General features: G+C 41.4%; 1 protein-coding gene and 1 long non-coding RNA gene across 2 annotated transcripts in view; one reads left to right on the top strand and one right to left on the bottom strand.

Moving 5' to 3' along the window:
• Nucleotides 1-24,997, bottom strand: part of ECPAS (Ecm29 proteasome adaptor and scaffold) — a 59,347-nt gene that overhangs the window by 33,900 nt on the left and 450 nt on the right. Inside the window, exons 2-15 of the mRNA NM_001389451.2 lie at nucleotides 16,487-16,617; nucleotides 13,331-13,447; nucleotides 10,887-11,005; nucleotides 9,897-10,049; nucleotides 7,605-7,773; nucleotides 6,933-7,072; nucleotides 4,726-4,807; nucleotides 4,355-4,474; nucleotides 4,135-4,220; nucleotides 3,773-3,851; nucleotides 2,579-2,628; nucleotides 1,964-2,030; nucleotides 1,736-1,858; nucleotides 694-797 (exon numbers count right to left, since the gene is read on the bottom strand). Of these exons, the coding sequence (NP_001376380.2) occupies nucleotides 694-797; nucleotides 1,736-1,858; nucleotides 1,964-2,030; nucleotides 2,579-2,628; nucleotides 3,773-3,851; nucleotides 4,135-4,220; nucleotides 4,355-4,474; nucleotides 4,726-4,807; nucleotides 6,933-7,072; nucleotides 7,605-7,773; nucleotides 9,897-10,049; nucleotides 10,887-11,005; nucleotides 13,331-13,447; nucleotides 16,487-16,617 (1,540 nt within the window). The remainder of the gene's footprint in view (nucleotides 1-693; nucleotides 798-1,735; nucleotides 1,859-1,963; nucleotides 2,031-2,578; nucleotides 2,629-3,772; nucleotides 3,852-4,134; nucleotides 4,221-4,354; nucleotides 4,475-4,725; nucleotides 4,808-6,932; nucleotides 7,073-7,604; nucleotides 7,774-9,896; nucleotides 10,050-10,886; nucleotides 11,006-13,330; nucleotides 13,448-16,486; nucleotides 16,618-24,997) is intronic.
• LOC121108562 lies at nucleotides 18,938-24,378 on the top strand. The gene is made up of 3 exons (XR_005843170.1): nucleotides 18,938-18,997; nucleotides 19,964-20,012; nucleotides 24,142-24,378. It is a non-coding gene; the product is annotated as an uncharacterized LOC121108562 (long non-coding RNA).

Genomic DNA, 24,997 nt, shown 5'->3' with positions numbered 1-24,997 from the left:
AAGAAATGATCGCTCTATTTTAACAATTTACCTGCTCCTCAGCAGCAAACGGCAACCTGTATAAAAGCATGTTTCAGACTCTCTACAAATCCAAGATAAAAATAGCTTCCCACAATTTACCAGGATAAAAATTATGGCAACTGTAAAGATGACCAGATAAACCGTGACACATTTGACTTTGTGACCGCAATTCATCATTAGCATGGAATCACAGAGTGGCTTGGGTTGGAAGATACTTTTAAAGCCCACCCTACTCAATCCCGCGCTGTGGGCTGGTTGCTGCCCACTAGATCAGGCTGCTCAGGACCCCAACCAACGTAGCTTTGAATGCTACAGTTCACTGGAAACAAGAAAAAGAATTCCAGCCAAATGTCCACAGAACTACCAAGAATGCTACTATGTTAGAGAAGAGTTTTCAAATAACTGTATTTGATTTTCAGTACATTAGTTCCCAGGCGTTTATATCCATCCATCTGTATGCAGAAATATGCATTTAACCCAAATACATACTGAATCCTTTATATATAAGGATATATATATATATATATATAAAAATAAAAGGATACATAAGGATATATATATATATATATCCTTTATATATATATATTTTATATAAATATAGATATAAAAATATGTAATTGGGTGAAAATAATTAAAAGTGAAAAAATAAAGTTAAAAAGAAGAAGGACTTACGGGTCTCCTGCTGCTAACAGCAATAAGTATCTGGAAGGGATATGATCTGGAGGGAATACTGTGCTAGCAAATTTCACAGCCACTTGACGTACTTGAACTTCAGGCTTAAAGAGAACAGATAAACATACGGCCAAGTTGTAAATGAACACCAGTGATCCGTACTCACCACTGTGTGTATCAGCAATCATCCACTTTGTCCTCTCAAACCAATGTAACTCAAAAGGGTTTGTACATTTTTGAGACATAGTTCTTGCTAACTCTTCATATGGCAGGAAATGGAGAAAAGCTTGCTTCCCATATATACCCAAGTGGAGAATTAAATGGTAAATTAAACACACACACAGTTTTGGGAATTAGAAATCACAGTTATCACTAATTCTAACATATCTGAATGGTCCCACCAAAGCAGTTTAGAAATGAGGAATGATACACATAATCTACCCTTGGAAAAGAGAACTGTGCTCAGGAGCAGCACAACCAGAAACACTGATTCAGGAAGATCATTCTCTCTGCTGGTTTCAAACAGACTTAAAAATGGTATTGCTTGGAAACCTAGATTGCTGGAGTACATAGGCAATCACCACGAAAATAGTCCCTTAAACAGCTATTAGTGCATCAACCAGAAATATATATACCTCTACAGTAACCTCTAAGTACCCATATGAACACACAGTATACAAAAAGCCACTCACTAAAAATTCAGGCCCAGACCTCTGGGGAATCCTGAGGAAAAAAATCAAGACACTTAGTGAAGTATGATTTCCTCTGGATTAGTGTCTCAAGCCTCCTCAGGAGGAGACTATGAGAGAGGTACACCACAACTGTAGACACTTTGTTTATTTGTGAAACAGAACACAAACAAATTTGCATTAACTTTCCTCCAGCTACCACTGTGACATATTACAAATATTTCATGGTAGAATACTACATTCAGCAAGAAAAGCAAGCTGTGTTGCAAAAGAACTCAACACACAGGGTCAGGAAAAAGAAGACTGCATAGCTCTTATTTTAAGGTACTTAACTTTGACATGAATAGAAATACCTTTATTAGATAAGAAGCTACAAGAGCTTCCATCAGAGTACGCTGGGCTCCTTCCAAGTTACTGTATGCTCCAACCATCATAGACAAGGCCTCCTGAATGGCAAGCCTTGTATCAGCATCCTCCTGCAGTAGAAAACATAGTGCTGCTACTTTACAGTGTACAGTGACAAGAACTAGCAAAACCAGCACAAAATACTAATGATTTCACAAAGCCCTGTCAGCACCCACCTTGCACAAAGCTTCAAAAAACTGCTGTACCAGTGCTATGTCCTTGGTAAAGAGTTGAGGCATTCGGCTGAAACAAGATATTTTCATTCATGAAGGTTTGGGTTTTTTAAATTGAGTTGTTTCACTTTTTATTAATCTTTCCCTCACTCCATATTGTAACTGTCAAACAAAACACAGCCAGTACAGATGGCCTGCTCTATCTTATCCATTTCCACCACATAGCAGAATACCCCTCATCACAGTTTGGAAATCAAAATATTCTAGGGAAAAGCAATTAGATCACCAGCAAAGCACTGAACATACCACTTGTCCAGCCACATGCCTTCTAATCTTTGCTGTACATTCCTTAAATTTATGTTTCTGACAATCCACAAAATGGAACCATTTTATAAATTCTATACATTATTCATGAGCTGCCATTAATCACTTCTAGTGAAGCTATCAGCCAAATGCATATTTCATTTTACACCTCCGTAGTTATCAAGAATGCTTTTCACTGTGCTGTACACTCAATTGCAGAACTGGCAGGAGGTTCAGGGCTTGCTGTTGATAAATTAACACATTACCCTAAAAAAGCTATTCAATGACCCATTACTTAAATGGCACTTCTGTTACCTGGAGAGTTTTCCAACTGCTGAATAAGCCATAGACAGCAATTTTGAATCCTTAAATGATAAAAAAAATATATAACTCAGCAAAACTAGAAATACATAAAGACATAGAGATGTTCTATAATTAAACATTTATTTATTTTCTATCCTGTCTCCAAATTGCTCAAGCAGGCACTTCATGGACAAAGAACCCTGGAACATAATGACATCAAAGAATAAAAGCATCAGATAGGAACCAAGAGAACATGCTTTTCCAAAAGAAACAGGAAATTAGAAACAGTGACAAAATGTAAATCTTTCTTCTGGTCTCAGTTAATTGCGTTTTATTTTGAGGCTGGTAACTAAGAAGATCTGGCAAAAGTATGAAACAGTACCTAAGGAAGACTGAAACTTTCCACCGACCTAAACACTAGCTTAATAGAAGGGAAGATGTTTGAGCAATGAATCCTGCAGATGACCAATTCCACGTATTTAAATATGGATTTACTCCCCCCTCCCCCCACCCCAGACAGTCCTCTTTCATGCCATTCACAATGGCAGAGGAGATTCACACCTTCAAACACCAATTCAAGCCAGAGGATCACAACCAATGATTCAAAGATACCAGCAAAAGGAGGAATGTTGCACAACAGAGGTCTGCAAAAATCAGTCCTTCACAAGATACACTAAAGTATCTCAAGGAATTTGCCTTCTGAAATTTCACTGCAGAGACCAAATTCTCTCTGAGCCAGAGCAGCGTTTGCAATTCTGTTTTTAACATGCTTCCCATAGCAATACTCTCACTGAATAAACAGGAAGGAAGGTATTACCAGCAGTTTCACACGATACACTCTTGGCAAAATGGAGTGTACATCTTGAATTGAGGTCTGTGCACTCCAAAGTAATGACTAATAGGAAATGGATGCTACTCTGTTCCACACTTCAGATTACCAACACTATTGTTTCCCAAGACCTAGCAAATAGTGATCAAGCAACTATCCAGAGCAGTTAAATAAATAAAAGTTTTCCCATAATAACTTCTTAAAATATTTCCTTCCTCTCTTACAACAAAAATTTCTTAAGTGTCCTCGGAAAGCCACCTCAGGCAACTACATAAAAATAAAAAGATTTATCTGTTCCCATCGTAAAGACATTTGTCTTTTGCTTGTATGTATATGAAGATTTGCAGTTCCGTTAAGTAAAGAACCTTTCAGCTTACCTCTTTGTATTCATTGATCAGCTTTGTAAGTCCATTTAGAAGCATTGGGCCTAATGGTTTTATTTTACTTTCTGGACAACTGAAATCACAAATATCAAAGAATATGAAATTTTCTGCATCCCTTAAAAATATACTGTCAATATCACTTTTTTTCCCCCTCAGCTTTGCAAAATGGCAGCTTAACATGGGCAAGCACACACTCAACCCCTGTACCCCATTATTCCCAAGATTAAAGGAAAAAAAGGTCCTAATTGCTATGAATTATAGTAGTGTTCTTTGACCTTAGCTAGGTTATATATTCAGTAAATACAGTGGCTTCTTGACAAACTGTTAGAACACTGTGTGCACTCCTGATTACTTACATGATACAAATATGATGCACAAACTGCAGGGACAGATTTCTCAGTTTTGCATTTGTGTTTGCACCAAAGAGTCCATCATAAACCACCTGGACAGACCAAATATAGAACAGATCAGAAAGCGTCCTGTCTCATATTCAAAGATTTTCTAACTCCCTTGCTTCAAGCACCACCATTAACAAGAAGCTCATCTGAAAGAGCAGATTAGGAACATTCATGTTACCTGAATGTTGGCTGGGAATGTTTCTGCAGCTTGTCTGGATCGTAGAAGATGAGGAACAATCTTTAATTTAACACGAGTGCTGACTGACTCTCGTTTCATTTCTGGTTTCAGAACAGATCCCTGTCATAAAAAGAGCTGAAATAAGACAGGGCACAACAGTACTTTCAAGTTTGCTAAATTACCTTCTGCAACTCAGAATGAATTGGGATATTTCTTTGAGAAAAAAAAATAATTAACAGTACAAACGTTCATTGAAAGCAGAGATCAAAGGAAGTGATTTAAGAAACACATGTGTGTAGCTAAACAAATACAGTAAGGCAACTACAATTTCAGAAATCAAGTATGTATGCAACTCTGAACATAAATCCTACCTCCTTGGTTTTCAATGGTATATCCCCAAGATACACCTTATACATTTTGTTGATGATAGCAGGATTGTTCCAGTCAATTAAACTAAAAGAAAACACATTGAACACCAACTTAAGATTCTGAACATTGATTACTTTAAAGAAATATTTATCTTACAGCATTTTGCATCATATTTCTATTCTTATTTGAGTTTTATAGATTTGATTTCTAGCCACTCCTCCCACATAGCGTATAATCAGGAAGAACATGATTACATACCCCAGCTATAAATTGCAGCAATATGACTAAATAATTCATCAGAAATCTACACTCTCACTTCTTGTCCAATGAAAAAAATGTACTGACTGAATATGAAATGGTCATCTGTTACAAAATACCTCCAAATTTGTAAAATGCAGTTCTGGTGTTTTGTTGAAGAGGTTGTTTGTAATTCTAGGACTACTTAATCATGGTCTACAAGAAACATCTATTTGCCTACATGATAACTACAGCCATACAATCATAGAATGGTTTTGGCTGCAGGAGACCTTTAAGAACACATCTAGTACAACCCCTCTGCCATGGGCAGGGACAATTTCTACTACTTCAAGTTCCTCAAAGCCCTATCCAACCTGCCTTCGAACACCTCCAAGGACAGCATACCCACTGCTTCTCCGGGCAGCTTGTGCAGGACCTCACCGCGCTCTGATGAAGTAATTTCTTCCTAACATCTAACATAACATCTCTTTTCCATTTAAAACCATTCCCCTTTGTCATCTCGCTACATTCCCTGATAGAGTCCCTGTCCATCATTCCTGTAGACCTGCTTCAACAGTTTCACATCTTTCCTGAGATGGGGGCCACAGACACGGATGCAGTAATCCGTATGGGACTTCATGGGGGCAGAGCAGAGGAGGACAACCACCTCCCTCTCCCAGATGAGGTCAGCCATTTTTTGATTTAGCCCAGGATACAGTTGGCCTTTCAGGCTGCAAGTGCACACTGCTGGCTTATATGCAGCTTTTTCACCCATCATGGATCTATCAGCAGAATTCTATTCATATGAGGAAACTGATTAAGTCTATATCCATCTTACACACAGAACACAGTAGTAAAAAAACAGAACACAGTCTCTTCAGATCTGAAAGAATCTGGATCTGTCTTGTGACTTTTCTCAGAATATCTCAATTTAGTTGATGCCATCTATTGGAGAGACTGTTTCAAACACATATGCATATACAAAATAAGCAAAGGAAACAAAAATGTAGACATTCATACCTCAAAGATGTGAGGAAGACCCAACCATCTCTTTCTTTCAGCAAAGCAGCTGATTTCTAAACAAGTTGTGAAGTATGCTCTATTTCTCATAAAATACTCAACAGTGCATACTAACACATTTTGTCCAAATACACTTTGCTTTCCAGATACAGAATACCAACACCAGAAGAAAGATGAGACAATCAGTAAAAGTACAGAATACCTCCCTTCACCAGACTGTCCTACTGCTCTCCAGATAGTAGAACCACATCTCCCCTGCAGCTTTTGAGGTACGTGAACAGACTTGAATGGAGATAGTTTCACATTACATAACTGAGTCCAAGTCAAGTAGTTCTCTCCTTCCAGTAATAGAGAAGCTACCCACACTTTCCAAAGACAAGTCTATCTCACTCTACATCTTGGCACATGAGCCAACATACTTAACATGGCCAGTGACTCAGCAAACAGTATCAACAGCAACTTTCCTAGCCTCATGAAAAGTTAAAGACAGAAGTATTACCCATAGATGATGAAAATTGAGCTGCAGACAAGCAGAAATGCAAACAATGGTGGCTGCCAAGCTTTCTAGACTACAGTCCACAATTACAGTCTCTTTACCTCCCAGCTAAATCAAATTAAAGTTTTCCAAGAAAGGCAGTATCTATATATGTTGACCAGCTGTGAATTACAGGTCAATGGTAATCCACACAGGACAATGTGGAAACCAGGGAGTAAGAAAACGGCTCAAATGTAATACTAAAGATGACTGCAGTTACAGCTTCAGCTCCAGTGCCCACTGATTTTCCCAGCTGTGAGACTGAGCTTCACTGTTCCAAATTCCAGCCCATGTGAACAGGAAGTAGCTATGTGTGGACAGTACCCTTCTTTTCTTCACAGCACAACCTCTCTGGAGCATTACGTTAGCTGCAGTGAGTATCATTAGAAACACTAGCATCATTATCCACATCTGTACCTTTGTTTGCTCTTCAGTTCAAGGTCTGCTGCAGTGGCCACGCTGTGTCTTGTATCACTGGAGGCTACAACCAGATGTACAACAGCTTCAAGTTCCGGCACCTGCTCTGCTTCAATGAACTTCACTATCCCCAGCTTACACTATTAAAGCGGAAGGTAAATGCAGTTTTACTGACACGAAAGCATATGCCAAAATAACCACAACTCAACTGTCTGAAATGCCAACTTTTGCCCACTACGTTCAAGTTCATACGCTCTCAACAGCATCATCCTCTTCCACCCCTTCAAAGTAATTACTTGCTGCTCACTATCTGCATACTACTCAGGGAGACTCTGCTGACACCTGCTAAAAGGGGAGGTTTCAAAGCACAAGTTTTTTTTGCCTTACTATCTCCAAGAGTAAGATGCAAGAGTACACTGTGGTCATTCCTGCTTCCTAACCAGCTCAGAGAACTGCTAGCAGAGTGAGGGAGGCACCTCCTACCTCTACCCCACTGCTGGAAAGCTTGTTAAGGCACCACATCCAAGTTACTCACTACATTTGCTCAGGCAAATGAAAACATGGCCAGAATCAGTTTTAAAATTTTCCCTCTAGGCTTCACTTGCTCTGTGTGTAGTTGTCCTTGTTACCACCCCACAGTTCCCCAAGATCAGTTTCTGTGACTGCAAGTACCTGCTCCAGCAGCTCTGGTGTCCATGGGCTATCTCCAATTACTCTCTTGGCTGCATAAAAGCTCATCCCTGGGGGCGGCTGAGGGATTCCAGGACCTCCCATAGTACTTGATGAAGAGCCCTGTCCTGAGGGCATGTTTTGCCGACTCTGAGATTCATTCAATACGTACCTAAATATGGAATGGAGTTTCATTAGAGGCTTTACCACTCCACATTGCTAATTGAATTAGAGGCTGGAATGGGTGGAATACAAATAAGTATTCAACTTCATGTATTCCTCTTTAATTAATCCATGACTCTGACACAAGACAGAATTTTAATCATTATTTAATCTACCATCCCCAGCATATTCTGCAAGAGCTACGGCTATCTTACTGTATTTGTTTGGAAAAAAAGAAATGAAACCATGAACAAATAACTTGGTTAAGAAGAGAAGGGTCCACCTGCATTTCAGAGAAAAGCATCTCAGGTTACAAACCAAAATGAATTCTCTCTGCAACATTAAAGTCAATACACAGACAGTATTAGACTTCGAAAGGTTATATTAAAAGCTTTAGCAACATTTGTATGATTTCTGTGAAACACTTCGAACTTAAGGGAAATAATGACACGTGCAACACAGCAACACAGCAAAGTAGCAGGAAGCAATTTCTGACAACAAAAACACATATATTGGAAATGGCAGTTTTAGTACTGGGGTAGGAAAAGTTACATTTACAGAGCTCAGTCATTTTGCAGACTGGCAAGTCTAGCAACTCTATGAATATTTGCATACCTTGGCAAAAATCACCCTGCCTCTCCCTGTACCCTTGGAAATTGGCTCAATACAAGCAGTACAAGAAAGCATCAAAACTGTAGAAGAGACCAACAATAACTGTATTGCTCCAGACAGCCATACTTTGTTCTGCATTTAGCAGAACAAACAGAAGTAAGCAGTTGCAACAACGAGGACAGACGTTCATCCTAAGTCTCCAAAAAGAAATTTTGATGTTACAATTATAAACACTTCATTTTAAGCCTTAAGCCCTAAAGTTAGGCTTTCTGGTTGTTTTACCACATGTAAACTGGCAAGGCTAATTCACAAACAGGCAATGACTGAGCAAATTCCACTAGGCATAAATTAGCTGTCAGCAATTGCAACATCTTGCCCCAGTGAGCAAGACTTTAAAAGGGGGTCAATCAGAGCCAAAGGCTAGATGAAGACACTCTCTGAGCACCTTCTGGAAAGAAAATGAAATCAGAAAAAGATGTCTACTCCCTTCCCCTAACATCATGGTCTCTGTGAATATTTAAAAAAATTAGTTGTCATGCTTGGCCAAAGTACAAGAACATAAGGAACTGAAGACCCATTAAAATGCCACAGGACTTCACCTCCTGAACAGGTGGTGGACAGACATTAGTGTGGGGATGAAGCTAGCAGCATACACCTGGGCAAACTCAGCATGCTGAACTCTCATCTACAACTCTCTACACACTCAAATGGCAAGGATGTGGCCTCAAACTGCTGACAGGACCATGGCTTTCAGTAGAGCTGCATGGAGAAATATCAAATGATCACAACTTATAAAGTAACTCGTGTAGGTTATACCACTTGCATATAAGATAGTAAGGTGCCCAAAAGGATCCTACCAGAGCTATTAGAAAAAGAAATCTGTTCCTGTGACAGAATTATTTCCATTTTACTTCAAAAGTTTTTCAAGCAATAGAAAGACATTTAAGATTTGGTAGAAAACAGCTACTGAGAAAGTATTGATTTTAGACACCAGAAGATTCCTGACTAACAGTAACCATTAAATTCAAGTTGTTCTGTAAATTATTCTTGCTCTCAGAAACATGACACACCATTACCAGTTACATTTCAGATGCAAGAAAATCTTCTCATTAAAAGTTAAGTTCTGAAAAGTACATGTATTAGGCTATGCTTACTTATGACCTTGGAGGATCGAGACTCAAAACTCAACCGCACGAGTATGAACATTTTGATTTGGTTTCTATTTTAAAGGTTTGGTTATTTAAGTGGTAGCTCATATGCCACACAGCCTCACTTTTATCCCAAAAGAGGTCAAGGACAGAGTAGCATAATACCTAATTAACCAGAAAAAACATGTTTTGTTAAATAAGGAAGGTGTTGATCCCATTCTTAAAATAAAGACCCTGCTTTGTATATGCCTGAAATACGAAATCAGGTAGGAAATAACAGTGCATTTTAAATTAAGCTTCCAAGGGTGCAGCTTGTGATGTTTCACACAACAAGACGACAATGTTACCAGACAACACCAATATTAAATCTTACCCATAAGGCATAAGAAGAACATCCAACATAAAGTCCAAAAGCAGCTGTACAGTCTTTGGTTTTTCAGCAAGATTAAATGGAGAAGCTGCTGCTTTCAGTGGTTCAGCAGGATATTTCATGTGAAAAAGGGTTGGTATTAGAAGATGCATTAGGCTGAAAAACAATTACATTTACTGCAACTATTTAAAAAAAAACACAACAAAACAACAGTTTATTCCTAGCATCAAAGAGATAGATCTTTAAGAACAGATATGGTCCTTAATAGCAAAAGAAAGGTCTTAACAAAACTTAAGATTATTCAATCCAGTGGCCCCTGATACTCAATCTACTAAACAGTGGAAGACAGAATATAAATTAGAATTTGTGTTTAAATTAGACCATGAAGTGTGCAAGCATATGCACACACTCACACACCCCTGGAAAGACAGAATCACTACCTTTCTCCAGACTTCAGTGTTTTGCAATTATGCCACACAATACACCCTAGAACTATGTCATCCATAAGGAGTGTAAAGACATAAGTTTGAGTCAGCCTACAGCAGACGTTGATTGACACTGTTCAGCCTCAATCATACACCTACACAGATGAAGTAGTACCGCTATTTATGCGCTGGTATACCCAAATTTCCCAAAGTTCCTTTCACCCATGTACTTGCTTCTTGGCCAGGGTAAAACCATGCTGCCAAGGAAAACAAATATCATGACACTTATCTCAAGAACACCAGCAAGATTTTACTGCAACAGTGCTGTAGAATACATGAAGGAATCATTTTTATGTCTTTTTCCATGGACATCTCAACCCAAGTTGCAGGTCCATAATTAACAGTTTTCTAGAAGAATTTATAGTACACAGCAACTCACAACTTCTGTTGTGAAGCTATCACCACAAAAGAAGAAATCTTTTAGGAAAAGATAAAAAGATATATTTGAGATACATGACTTAATTAATATGATACAAACAGAATTGACTCCAAGCATACATATTTATACCTGTCTTGCTGTGGTTGGGGTTTCCCTTCCATTGCAGTGAGAAGAGTTGGAGCTAATTCACATTGTCTTTCCACAGGCAAACGAGGATATCCCATCTTAACATAAATAATGGTAAAATTCTAAAGGAAAAAAAAAAAACACATAATAATGCATAATGCAAAATATCCATTCCTTAAACTCTTCTGGAATGCTGTATTAAAATGTGGCTGCTGGAAACAGACTATGATTTGGAAGACCAACTTCTTAATTATAAGACTGAATGGAATCAAAGCTTTTTGAGGGGTGGAAGACCTTTCTAGTGAAGAAAGGTTGGGGAGTAGGGCTTGTTTAGCTTAGAAAAGAGAACACTGCAGGGAGACCTCACTGCAGCCTTCCAGCACTTGAAGGGAGTTCATAAGCAGGAAGGAGATGAACTTTTTACACAGTCTGATAGTGACAAGACAAGGGGAAGTGGCTTTCACCTAAAAAAGGGGGAAATTACATAAGATAGTAGGAAGAAATTTTTCACTTGGAGACCCTGGCACAGCTGCCCAGGGAATCTGTGGGTATCCCCATCCCTGGAGGTGTTCCAGCCCAGGTTGAATGGGGCCCTGGGCAGCCTTACCCAGTGGGCAGCAACCAGCCCCCAGCAGAGAGTCTGGAACTCAGCTTTATCTGAGGCACAACTTCAATGAACTCAAACACGATGTTTTCACTTACCTATTTCTAAAAGAAAAATGCTACCCATTATTGAATAAATACAGAGTCAGCAGCACAGGCAAGTATTCTCTTGAGATGTGTTTTTGAATCATCATATTTAAAAGCTGCAAATGCAATCTGTCAAACAGAGTCCAGGGACAAGACAGAACAGCAGTACTGAATACTGGACTATCTTTAATTGCTACTATTGATCCAAATCTAGCTTAGAACTGGAGAGATAAAGAGCTGTGGGCTCAACAACCTGCTTGAAATAATAATGCAAATTCAGTTGTCAAATTCTGTATGAAACAAACAAACACACAAACACAAACGAAAACCCACAAATCACTTAAACTAACAACAAACTACTACTAAGGGGTTAAAAACTAATAAAAGTGAAGGGCTGAAAACAGAGGGACTTATGTGGTCTTTAATTCATTCTGGTAGTCCCTCTGAATGAAAACACGTTGAGAAAAAACAGTAACAGAGATAATTCCAGAATGGTGCTGACATTTGTGTAAGCTCTTTTCTCCAGCTAGCTCAATAAAATGTGAGCCCTAGTTACGACCTACTGGATCTAGTCACGATCTGCTCATCCCAACTACCACTCTGATCAAAATAATACTAAGTTCAGTTTGTCAAAGGATGCAGTGAAGACGAGGAACTCAGGGGACACCTACATGCAGGGAGAAGGCTGGCAGCCATAGTACACTACTGCAGTCCAATGCAGTGCAGATCTCAGCTGTGTACCTCATTTGCTGGCAGTTATTTGGCAAGAAGTACAAGCAACAACTCATAGCAGGAACACTTCAAACACTGAAACAGACCTACACAGCGTTGAAGTGGGAAGCATTACATTTCTTCATAGATGGCACTTGCTAAATTTTTCCAGAGGTCGCTACGTCACTGCACATAGCAATATGCATCACTCATACATCAGTGAACAGACTTCTGACGCATACTGCCAAAAGCACAGTCTGTCTTCAGATACAATGGTTCTTTTGCAGCCCTGCAGAACACATGCAGACTAGAAAACAGCACCTGCTCCCCAAAGGTGAACTCTGGATAATCCTACCTGTTTGCAGACAATCTGAGATTACTTCCACGTGACTGCAGTTTTAAAGTAGAAATATTTTCCTTTCTGTTTCTGAGGCACGACGTTTTCCATTAACGCTACCTCTGATTTTATCATTTGTTCATGATCAGTATTTGCAAAAGATTTACCACAGCTCAAATGACAATCATCTTCCCTAGTCTCACATCTAAAAACTATTTTCCCTTTTTCAACTGCATATAATGAAGCTATTTAGTATATAGTTTTACAATCTATGGAACATTTTTTTTTTTTTTAATCTTTTCTTGCTCAACAAGGGTGCTGACCCTAAAAACATAGTAAAAAAAAAAAGCATCCTCGTGTTCAGAGAAATGCAGATGCTTTAAGTAAGACCCTGTTTCCTCATACATCAGGATGAAGATTGGCAGCAACCTGCAGAACGGGGCTGCTGCAGTAAGCAGGCTCTGTGCAACAGAAGCAATGACAATGATTCATGAAAGATGAACAGTAATTGTAACAAAATCAGTAGCTTAGCTGTTTTAGGAAACTAAGTTTCACTCCTACCAGGCTTAAATAAAAAAATGCTTAAAAAGTCAATATCCTTTCAATAACACACTTGTTAGGAGAACAGACAGAACTAAACGTAGAAGCTTTAAGAATATTCTGCTTATTTCAAGTAAACCAGCAGCTATTATTGGAAGAACATACTTACAGTGACAAAAGACACTGCAGAAGGATCTTGATACTGAACTAGCAGTGTCTCTACAGGAAGCTGGATTTTTGGGCGACTTTTTATTCGCTTATTCAGATGAACCAGCAGCTCCATGACCTGAGAGGAACAAAAAAAGAAAAAGAAATGAAAGAACCCCCACTGCTCATCCACCCGCACTGCTTGGGTGGGAACTAGAAGAATGGAGATTGAAGAGCCTGGGAAGAAGGGGGATGGAGGAAAGTGTTTTCACTTTGATTTAGTTCTCACTGTCTTACTCCATTATTAACAGAAAATAAATTAAATTCATCTTCCACAAGCCTTGGCAATTTTGCCCTGTTGGTAACTGGTTAGCAATCTCTCTGTCATTATCTCCACCCACAAGTTGTTTCACCTTGTTTTCCTGCTGTGGAGAAGGAGTAAGAGTGACTGGGTGGGCAATCAGACCAGGCCACCCCATCACATAAACAAAGTGCCATGAAACTGGGTGAAGGCAAGTCCTGAAACTCTGTATTGGTCTATACTTCAGCAGCATACTGGCAATAGACAAATGTTATTTTATGCTCATTTATTAATTGAAGGAAAGCTATAGTTTTCAATTCAATTAAAACAGTATAAGATTTCAAACCACAGTTAAGTTGGCACGTGGCTTTTTAAAATAACTTAATCTCCTTTTATGACAAGGTTGCCTATATAGCAACCAAGGGAAGTCAGTAGACATGATCCTTTCTTGACTTCAAAGCTGTCTCTCACATACTTCTGCACAGGATATCCAGCAAACCACTAGAAAAAACCATAGTAGTGATGGGTGACAGCTCAAGCTCAAAAGTTACATCAGTGGTTAGGGCCCCAAGCTGCTATAATCCAAGGAGTTTATTAATTTTGAGTGGTCCTTTGTGGAGCCAGGCATTGGACTTATTGATCCTTGTGGGTCACTTTCAGCTTGGGGTATTTTACGATTCTGTTGTAAAAGCAGTACATAGAATTAATACTGCAGTAACTGCAAGAGAGTCACAGTACAGTACATCAGTTTTGTCACTTTGTCCACAGTCTGTAACTGGGTGAACAAAGATTGTCCTTCTCTTTCCTTTCTACTCTACCTACTTTTTTTAGCCTTAACTTTCCAATGGTATGAGCACTTGTAAAAAACATTAATTCCATTGCCTTGACATGCTTTTGAGGTTCGAGTTCAGCAACGGGTACATCTTTGCTGCCCATCAAGCAAGATGAGCATAGGAAAGCTAGGTATTTATGTTCACGAGTCATTAGCCTTTCTGTCTGCTCAGGTCAGGGAGATGGTGAAATAATAGAATAAAAATATTCTAAGAAATTTCATTAGCTAGTTGAGTGCCTTTCTACATATTTTCAAGAGTACATGATAACAACATATTCAAAAGAACCGTACTTCTGAGTCTGAATATGTCTATCAGCACAGTGGAATGGTTTCACATCTATCAAACCCCTCTCACGTCATCCATGTTTTGTGCAGAACCTTTTAACTACTTGGACCTTTTATATTCAGCTGCCTTTCTGGTCAAATCCTTCTGGCAGAACAGTAAACACAAGCAGGTGTTCCTCTGCCAGAATCCAGGTCAGGTCTCTCTTGCCTTTAACACAAAGTTTAATAACACAATCACACAATTGCTATTTCACAATACTTGAGTGCACCGCAGCAGTTCAGGACACAAGTCTGATAGCAGGACGATGTAGGTACCCATGTACAATATGGGCTCCTCCTGAAGCTTGAAGCTTGGCTCTGCCCAGAAGCTGGCACCTGGATATATAAGCTATCAAGGGTGCAGCAACAGACCATCACACACAATCACACACACACACACACACACAGCATAGGCCAGGGTCTCCCTTGGTCTCTCCAGCCGAGGACTCATCACAGTCTCAGCCCCAGAGATAAAGTCACTACACACTCAGCTCCAGTAGATCCTCCTGGCACCCAGTGGTAAATCCGCCAAGGCCTTACTCTTAAGAGGACCACATTATTAAACAGGTCTCACCCTAAGAGATCATAAGCATCACTATCCCTTTTTATCTATTCATGTCTTCATTTTCTCACAATTACTCCTCCCTAAATCATCTAGGTCCATCCTTTTCTCCACTTTTGGTTCCTCTATTAAATATCACAAAGCTAGGCTTGAGCAATCCCAAAATGCCCTTCCTCTGCATACCCTTGTGTGTACTACCCCTAGGCAGCAATACGTCATTTTAAATAGTGCTTTGACATTGACTCATTTTGGTAGGTTTCACGTCTTAACAGCAGAGCTGAGACTCTCTTAGGGCAGCCATGAGAACGATCTGCAGTGTCTCTTCTTCTGAGTCCATAATTGGGTTTCCACCTGCCAATATTCCTCTATGCTCATGGACAGCAGAGCTCCACAAGCTCAAAGACCAATGACTGCTACAATCGGTCTGGGATTAGGTGGGACAAAGTGTCACACAGTTTCTTCCCTTTTCTATTGTGCTCCACAGCTGTTTTATGGAGATGAGTTGAGGAGATGAGTTTTTGTTACATGACCTAATGCAGGGAGCTGAATTCCTTAGGTACATATTCAATTCTAACTACAAAACGTTTGTTCTTCTCTCTAGCTCACATCCAAGTAGAAAAGGGCCAAACCATTTTGCAGGTAGTACTGAATGTGTATCTGAATGAACTCTGCAACAAAGCAGCCTTCTGTATTAGGGAAATGAATTCCTTCAGACAGACATTAAATTACACCTTCAAAATGATTTGGTCCTTGCTTCTACTCCTGCTGTCAAGTAGTGAAAAACATCCATGAGTTATTTTGCAGAGAAGGAGGCTTGCTCCACACGCACTATTAGCCAGGTGGATATACAACAGCTCTACCCTGGAAGCTGTGGCAGATGCCTCTGTGGGAGTTAAGTCTCTGTTTCAGGCTAACTCACAGTAAGGTGGCTTCAAGCAGAAACAGATACAGTCCATATGTGCAAAAATCACACATATACAAAACACCTTGCTGATGCAGGCAACGACTGTTTTCTTTCTCCCTCTCAGGCTCACGGTACTATCTCCTGAAAGAGTAGATCTCTTCACAAAGAACATCGAAGAGTATTTTAGGGCCATAGAAAGGCATTTTCTTCTGCCCGATGAGAACAATGTACCAGTAGGGTAGACTGCACCCTTACCTTTTTACGAACTCCCTCCTGAGTGCTGGACAGCTTGAGGAGAACAGGGGGTAGGAATTTGGAAATAATATTCTGCAACTGCTCGTCTGTCTCTGCATGGCCAAGACGCAAAAACACACGTTCAAGTTGATCTGCAGTTTAAATAAAATAAGAGAGAAAAAAAATAAATCAACAGGACTCAAAATTGCAGCAGCATGATTTTCTTTTTTTTTTTTTTTTCTCCCCTGAAAATCCCTTAGTGGACTCATAAGAGATGCTACACACAATGAATACCTTTGTCTCAGCAACACTAAGAACAGACTCACCTTCTATTTTTAACACTAACAGAGTAAACTAGCCCAATTACTCCCCATACTGCCTCCACAATTATATACAAAGGACTTCTATTACAGACAGAAGCAATTAAAATTTCCTTGCTACTGCTTTATATTTTGTTTCAAATAAAAACCAAAATATGTCCAAAGGTGGTATGAAAGGTTAGCAACTCTAACCCACCTTCTGCACTTTACACTTTCACAGCAAAGCTGCGCAGCTGTAGGGCTGCTAACTTCTGGAAGTATGCTGTGATCTGCATTCAGACCGTGACATCCCATATCTCCACTAAATAATTACAGAGCACAAAAGATTAGCAGCCACTTCTTACTCTTCTTGTTAAATTTATGGTTCTTGTCATGCTTGGGGACCCCATTGTTGCAGATGCTGTGCAAACAGGACAAAACAACCACACAGAGCAGGACCCAACACAGATTACAGCTAGTGCCACAGCAATAAAAAAAAAAGTCCAGGCAAAGCACAAGGTATAAGCTTTGGGACAAGTCACACCACAACAGCTGTGAATTAATTAACAGGCCGTATACCTAAGAAGCACAAAGAACAAGTTAAAAGTGAAAAAGTCCCTAAAAAGCTTGAGACTGCTGCTCAAAATTTGATACCGGCGGGAGAATTCCTAGGACAGCTTGACACAGATCCACCTGTTCTGTCCACGAGCATTTTTTTAAAGCCACACAGAACCAGAGAACCTTTAAAAAGCTGTGCAAATTTTGTTTCAATTAGCCGCTGACTTTTACAATTTGTTAATTCTCCCCCTCCCTACCCTCTCCCCCCCAAAAAAGAGACAACACAATCATCAATAGGGAAAAAAATGCAACTACAAATCACAGGTATGTCGCTGCAACTTAAAACACAAAGATCGTACTACTGCTCCGTGAAGCTGCTGGAGTTTTGCAACAAACCTCAAATAGCAGCTCTCCTGACCAAAGCAGGGAAGGAAAACAAGAAGAAAATTAACTTCCACATAAAGGAAGAAGTTGCAACACCATCAAGACCAAGAGGAGAAAAAAAAAAAAAGAAAAAGAAAGCACAAAACATCCATTCTCTCGTTGAGAGAGCGAAAGATTATTTCAAGGCAACAGGTAAGACCAAGTTCTTCTGTCAGCAGCTCAGGCACATGGGCTGAGAACCACCAGTCTTCGTATAAAGGATGGAGGAGCCAATATTGTAGGCATTTGCAGCTGGCCTGATAGCTACACCAGCAACAAAGCCAGACCTGCCCAGCACAAGGCTGCGTTGACAGCCGGGCTGGGTGCTGGCACACAGCACTGGGAGCCTTCCTACAAGCAGCAAGGAAATCTGATAATCTGATGTGTTAAGGGACTACAGGTCTTAGTGCACCCTGCAGGAGTAAACTGCTTCCCTAAAGACTAACCTGGAGTGATCTGTTAGAAGCCAAGATTAGAGGGTGACAAGGGGAACTCTCCTTCAGTGGAGAAGGATCGCTGGGCAGGCTGCGAGGTGAAAAAGAAAGTGTGGCTGTAGGGAAGAGGTAGAAGACTGGGTGAATGTGCACTGCTGGAGGCTGAGTGAACATAAAGGATGCTCAAAAATAAAAGCTCTAGCCAGGAAGTCGCCCATGATGTAGCTGCAGAACAGCTTCACTGCCCTATTTCTTTTTAATCTGTCCTATCCACGTGCTGAATCCTCACAGTGTCATCCCTCCTCTGCCAGCTGCAGATTAAACACCTCCAACACATATCACCTTTAACATTTACTTTTCTGCTCAGCAAATGACAAGCAGCTGAAAAGACAGAAATGTGAAATTTCAGCATCAGGGAAGTTACAAGCCAAAACTCTGCAGCACTCACAGTGCAGACTTGCAAGTTGATCTCTTGTTTCAGACAGATTTCACGGAACATTTAGGCTGTCAGCTAGTCAACAATTTTAAGATATTTGTCTCTTTTTATTTTTAAATCCCAACAGCTCTTCCCTTTTCACCTTCCTTTTTGTGTTATATTTCACTACTCAAAATACCTCCTGCCTCCAGGATGTCTAATGACACAGAGAGTGCTCAGAGGCTGCTCGGGACATTCTATGCAGGAGAAACAGCTCATCAAGCAATCAGTGGAATCGTCAGATTTTTTCCCTTGGAACTAGATCTCCAGGACACCACTACAAACCCACTGTTCTCATGGCAGCCGACTCAGGAACCTCCTCAGCACCACAATCCTTCATAAGGTAAGGGATCGTGCTAAACCATAAGGAAATACAGTGAAGTTGTTTCCCCAGGCCATTTGTTTCAGCCACCAGGCTACTGATACCTTCCAAAAGGCACAGAAGCACTGAATTACCGTGAGCCAGCAGTGAGTCTTGTGACCATGAAGGCCAGTGGCATCCTGGGATGCATTTAGAAGGGTGTGGCCAGCAGCACAAAGGAAGTTCTCCTCCACCTCTGTTCTGCCCTGGTATGGCCACATTTCGAGTATTGTGTCCAGTTCTGGGCTCACCAGTTCAAGAACAATAGAGAACTGCTGGAGGGAGTCCAGTGGAGGGCTGCAAAGATGATGACGGACCTGGAGCATATAAGGAAAGGCTGAGAGACCTGGGGCTGCTCAGCCTGGAGAAGGCTGAGAGGGGATCCTATCACTGTCCCTAAATATCTAAAATGGTGGGTGTCAAGAGGCTGGGGCCAGGCTCTTTTTGGTGGTGCCCAGTGACACGACAAGAGGCACTGGGAACAAACATAGGAAGTTCCTTCTAAACATGAGGAAGAACTTCTTTACAGTGAGGGTGACAGAGCACTGGGACAGCCTGCCCAGAGGGGCCGCAGACTCTCCTCTGGAGATATTCACAGACCTGCCTAGATGCCTTCTTCTACAACCTGCAGAGAATCTGCTTTAGCAGGAGACTGAACCAAGGGATCTCCACTGGTCCTTTCCAACTCCTGCAATCCTGTGATTCCTATGGCTCCTGTGAACTACAAGCATTTACACAATTTCCAGCTTCTCATATTATTCAGTTGGTACAACGAGCAACCAGAATTGCAGTAACAGAACAGGAGAAGTTGGGGAAAGCAGGGGGTGGAGAGAAAAAAAAAGGCTACCCACTGCTTATCATTTCCATGAAACAAGTTTATTACTTTTCTCACTCTCTTCTGTCTAGTTGGTTGAGCCCTAACGCTGCAATCACATTTCCTTGCCCCAGATGCAGGGATGGCAAGACCATCCAGAAGATCCAAGGAGCCTGGCTGCAGGTAGGAAACCAGCAAGGAGTTTGTCAGTTTGCAAGCAAGTCACACTCCTGTGCTCCAGTGCAGGCTGTATCCATAGCAGCAGCACAGGGAAACAAAGAAGGAGCATGCCTATAGAGCTATAAATCTCATACACATCAACCATTCAATTCCCAGCTTTCAATCTACTGAGCAGTCCCACCTCTCATGCTGTTGGTGCGGACAGCAGAGCAGAAGTTCTGGTGAACAAATGGCTCCATGCAGGATGGGGCAGGGGGAAGACAACAGATGGAGTTGGATTGCAGTCTACCTATCGTAGACTTGTCCAGTTTTATGGCTCCTATCAAGTACTGTAAATCCGCAGGGTTGTAGTTTCAAGGAGGGAGACCATGTGGTTTTCTTACAACAAAAATAATTAAAGCAACGAGGTCTAACTTGCTCTGCTACATAGCACAGAAGAAAAGATGGCACAGTAACACTTTGGCTAACCCAAAGCAATTAAAATTAACTGCTGCAGCAATCTTACTGCAATTTGACAGTAACAGTGCTACATTTCACATCAGAGAACCTCCAGCATCTCAGCCTTCACTGTTGCTAGCCGAAACCAAGCACAACATGCAGTCCATCTGACACCCTTCCTCTAATTTCTCCTTCCACAAGTTAATTAGAATGGTCAACAAAGATGATCCGCAAGTTGTTAGAAGCAGTGAAAGGAGCAAATAATGAAGATGACATTTGATAAAGTAGAGCAATAACCCCATCTAAGAAGTTGGTATTTCAGCTGTCTGGGATTGTGCAATGGCATCTCCTTCCTAAATGTCACATGAAGTTATCATCTCAAATTCAGGATGGCAATACTACCTTGCAATTTGTTGCCACCTCTAACATCACCTGTATTAGCTAGTTATCATACCTGTATAAAGTATCTGCATTGTCAACCCACCACAAGTCTGCTGAATACGATGATGGGGGAAGAACACACTGACAGAGGCCACAGACCACCTTATAACAGACCAGAGAATTTATGAAAAAAAAACAACAAAAAACAAACAAACAGAAATGCTGAGGAAGTCAAAATGAAAGAGAGAAAGGAGCACAAGAAGCAGGCATCAGTGGAAACACAACTGGAAACCTCAGTGCCCAGACACGCCAGGCTCTAAATAAATCACTCCAAGAACACGCTTGCACTTCAGCACCTTCATGTCAATAGAAAAGAGTAGGGCACGCACAGTCCACCATGAGCTTTGGAAGGAACAATCCAAATAAGACTAACTCATTACTGTCATTCTGTGCAGCTCTGATTGCAACGATTTGGGGATACTCTTTCAAGTTTCCCTTTAGATATGAACATGAAAGCTACTTCCTTAAAGAAAGATGATCACACTACATTGCCCACAGTCTGGTTACGGTGGTGGTGCCAAAACTTGGCCATTGCATTAGCAAGTGCATGAGAAATCATGCCTAGTTAAATAGGAAGTCTTCAAAACATTACGCATGCCACAGCTATGACAATGACCTTTCACTAAGGATTAAAATAAACAGCAAAGAATGAACTAACTGCATAAGTAGAAGGAAGAATACCAGAGTTTTATTTTTAATGCTCATACCATTAAGCTCATGCAAAATTTGTAATAGCTATTCATGTATTTTGGCATAGTCACAACCTATTTCCTAAAGGCTCTGCAGTATTTTCACAAAGCATTCAATTTTTTTTATGAGGGTTTTCTTGAAGAAAACATGTCTACAAAAGGAAGAACACAAGGAGAATTTTAACAATAGGCACTGTGTAGGAAGAGACCTTCACTTTCACCATATGCAGGAAACAAAGTAGAGGACAACAAGATGAATCTTTGTATCCCTGCTTACAGCAGCAGTGTCCAATTTGCTCCCACTGACACAGTGTACTTGGAATTTGAAATCCTCAAGTTACCATGGCAATGCAGTTACCTATTCATGAGAAAATGTATGTTTTGCTTCTGTTTCTGGTTTTGTTTTTTTTTCCCCTCCAGACACCATTTAAAATTACAAGAAAGAATACAGGATTTGGTGCTCAAGACCACACCTCTTGCAAAAAGCAAACAAACAAAAACACATGACAGCATGCAGCATACAAGTTTGACACAGAAGTCATGCTAATGACTTGTGTGCTACAAGCTTCCAAGACCCTGTAACACTAACTGTAGCATGGTCAGCATTATTTCTTGGCCTTCTTACTTCACCAACCCTGCAGTCAACAGCAAGCCCACAACCTGCTCACTGAGACAACATGCCCCTTCTTCCAGTTCTGCTCTATGGTAGCTTGCCAAACAGAACATCAGAAAGACACGGAAAGGATAAAGCAAAGAAATAAACAGTTTAATGCTTTCTACTCTTTAAAAGAAAGCAAATGCCCTTAAGTTTTTCTTTTTCCCCAGCTAAAAATCACACACATGAATTCTTCAGATGCTTGGTCTTGTTAAGGAGCTGGCCTATCAATTCTGTGTTGCCAAAACATCATCCCTCATTTCTGCTGAGCTCAGCTCCACTCCTCGTCCCCAGGCCCTCCTTCCTGTCCTCACAAAGTCTTATCTCCCTCAGGCATTCATAGGCATTATGTGCAGCAGGTTGGCCATCCTGAACAGACCTCTCAGCAACACGTATTGGTGTAACTGAGGATCAAACAACATACCCCCTCCTTCTCATGAAAACAGACTCCAGAAACTACCAAGACTAGGACATGTCTTGGTATTTAACTATCCTAGGAACAATTTAACTATCTAGAACCTAGGAGAGAGCCTTGGGTCCTCTGCAAAACAAATAAGAGTAGAAAACCAAAGTTCTGTGCAAAAAGCTAGAATTTATCTTCACTTTCCTGGAAAAAAAAAAAAAAAAAAAAAGAGTCTGTATGACGTATTAGTTGGACTGCCACAATAAAGCACTTCCTGGAGCTTGTTTCAGTACTGCAAACAAAAAGCCGCAGCTACTCAGGTCCCATAGAACCAACACACTGCGTTGGAGTCCCCAGCACCTTCCCCAGAGGTGTCTGCCTGGATGGCACGTGGCTTAGGGACAAACATCTGCTTCTGCAAAAGCTCCAACATCTTTCAGTCCCTCTGGAGCAAAGCAATTGTTTCCGTGCTATTCTGCATGCAGAAGGATAAAGTTAGGGAATCAAACTGATTCTTGCCCACTGTGCCACTACTAGAACAGACGTCAAGTTCTTGTTGAAACGGCATTAGACTCTGGGAGAAAATATACCCTGTACGATTATAGCAGCAAACAGTGAGTCAGGATTTGCTGGTGCTATTCCTGGCTCTACCAGTAACCCATTATGTGCCCAAAGGCAAACCACTTACAGGAGCATTTGTAGAGTTGGGCTAATCACTGCGTTGTTCTAAAGGCTCTGACTGGAAAGGAGTGGGAAGGCCTTGGAGGGATGGGGATTATATCATTTTTTCCATCCTGCTGTTCCATATTATGGAAGGTTTTTTTTTGTTTGTTTGTTTGTTTTAAACAGAAGCTTAAATAGCATTCCAAGTTCCACATATCTGCAATACGCCAGGCTCAGGCCTCCCATCCAATTGGCTGGTGATTACTCAAAATTAGGTGCTCACTCTTGCATCTGAACTCTTACAGTTTCAGGATCAGTTTGATGGCTTTCCACTGATTTTTAACCTCCATTCGGATGCTGCTTTCAACTAACTTGACCTCTCGAACAGTCAGTATCCACATACGTATCTATGCAAAGAATTTTGTGCTCTACTGACACTATAGGGCTAAATGTGTGTAAAAGGAAAACTGACTGTCATATCTAGAACTAGTAATAATTATGCCTGCTATTTTGGGGAGTACCATCATTCTAGAAAGAAACAGATTTCTTTCCACATATGCTAAAGTTCTACTGTTCAAGTGCACCAAAAGAGGGGGTGGTTCAGTTTCCCACTCCTCCTTTGCCTCGAGGATAAGAATTGATGGAGAAAGAGGAATTTAAGTAAGCTGACAGTGGGAGGTGAGGTACTGCGGAAAAACCAACAAACCAATAATAAAAACAACGCGCTCTCCTCCTCCATTGGGCCAAACAATTTCCAACAAGGCCTTAAATTCAGTAAAATTTGCTCTGCTCTGAAGATGCAGCAGAGCAGCAACGACAACGCCATGCATTTTTTTGACACAGGTCTCTGACTCTGAAGACGTCCAGAGCGGTTTAACACAAAGGGCTGTGGAGCCGCTGATCCGCAGCTCAGGACCGGTTTGTGCAGGGTCAGCTCCGCGGCTGCGAAGATAGAAACGCCGCACGGACAGAACCGGCGGAGCTGCAGGCAGGAACCGCACCGACTGCTGCGCCAAGCGGCAGAGGGACCTCCTGGAGGACAGCAGCAGCCAGGCCTGCCGCGATCACAGCTTTTCCCAGTTGTCAATGGAATAAATAGCCTGGCATTCGCGTCCTCCAACCCAAGGCTCGGTGTAACCCGAAGATCTGCGCCCCGCCACGAGGCCCCGCGGTTACATAAAGCACATCCCCAGCGCTCCGTGTGCCACCCAGCCCCGCTCCGGTAACAAAGAGCAGAACAAAGACAGCACCTCCACAGAAGCGCGCAGAGAGAATGAAAACCACCACGGGAAAAAACGCAGCTGCATCAGCAGCACCGATACGCTGCGAGCGCTGCTCCTGCCCTTCACCTCCGGCAGCTGCCAAACGTATCATTCCAGAGCAACCTTTCGCTCAGCTGAGTCATACGCTGCCCATTAATTAATTCTAACCGGGAAGGGCTCTACATATCACGGGAAAGCCAGGGAAATAGGACCGCGCTCTTAAAGTCGGGTGTGCTTCAGCAGAGACGAGCGCGGCGCTTCCTGCGGACGCGGGGACTGAGGGCGATGAGCGCCGTCCCCACCCCGAGCCCCTCAGCCCCCCCCCCCGGAGCCGCTCCCCGAGCGCCGCAGCCCCGCAAGGTCACACGCACAGCGAGGCAGGCCAGGCCGCCGCCCCAGACTACATTTCCCAGCCGGCCGCACGGCCTTCCTCCCCC

Source organism: Gallus gallus, chromosome Z (genome assembly GCF_016699485.2).
Source record: "Gallus gallus isolate bGalGal1 chromosome Z, bGalGal1.mat.broiler.GRCg7b, whole genome shotgun sequence".
Classification (NCBI taxonomy): Eukaryota; Metazoa; Chordata; class Aves; order Galliformes; family Phasianidae; genus Gallus; species Gallus gallus.
Note: the sequence above shows the minus strand (reverse complement) of the source record. Positions and strands in the feature narration are given on the sequence as shown.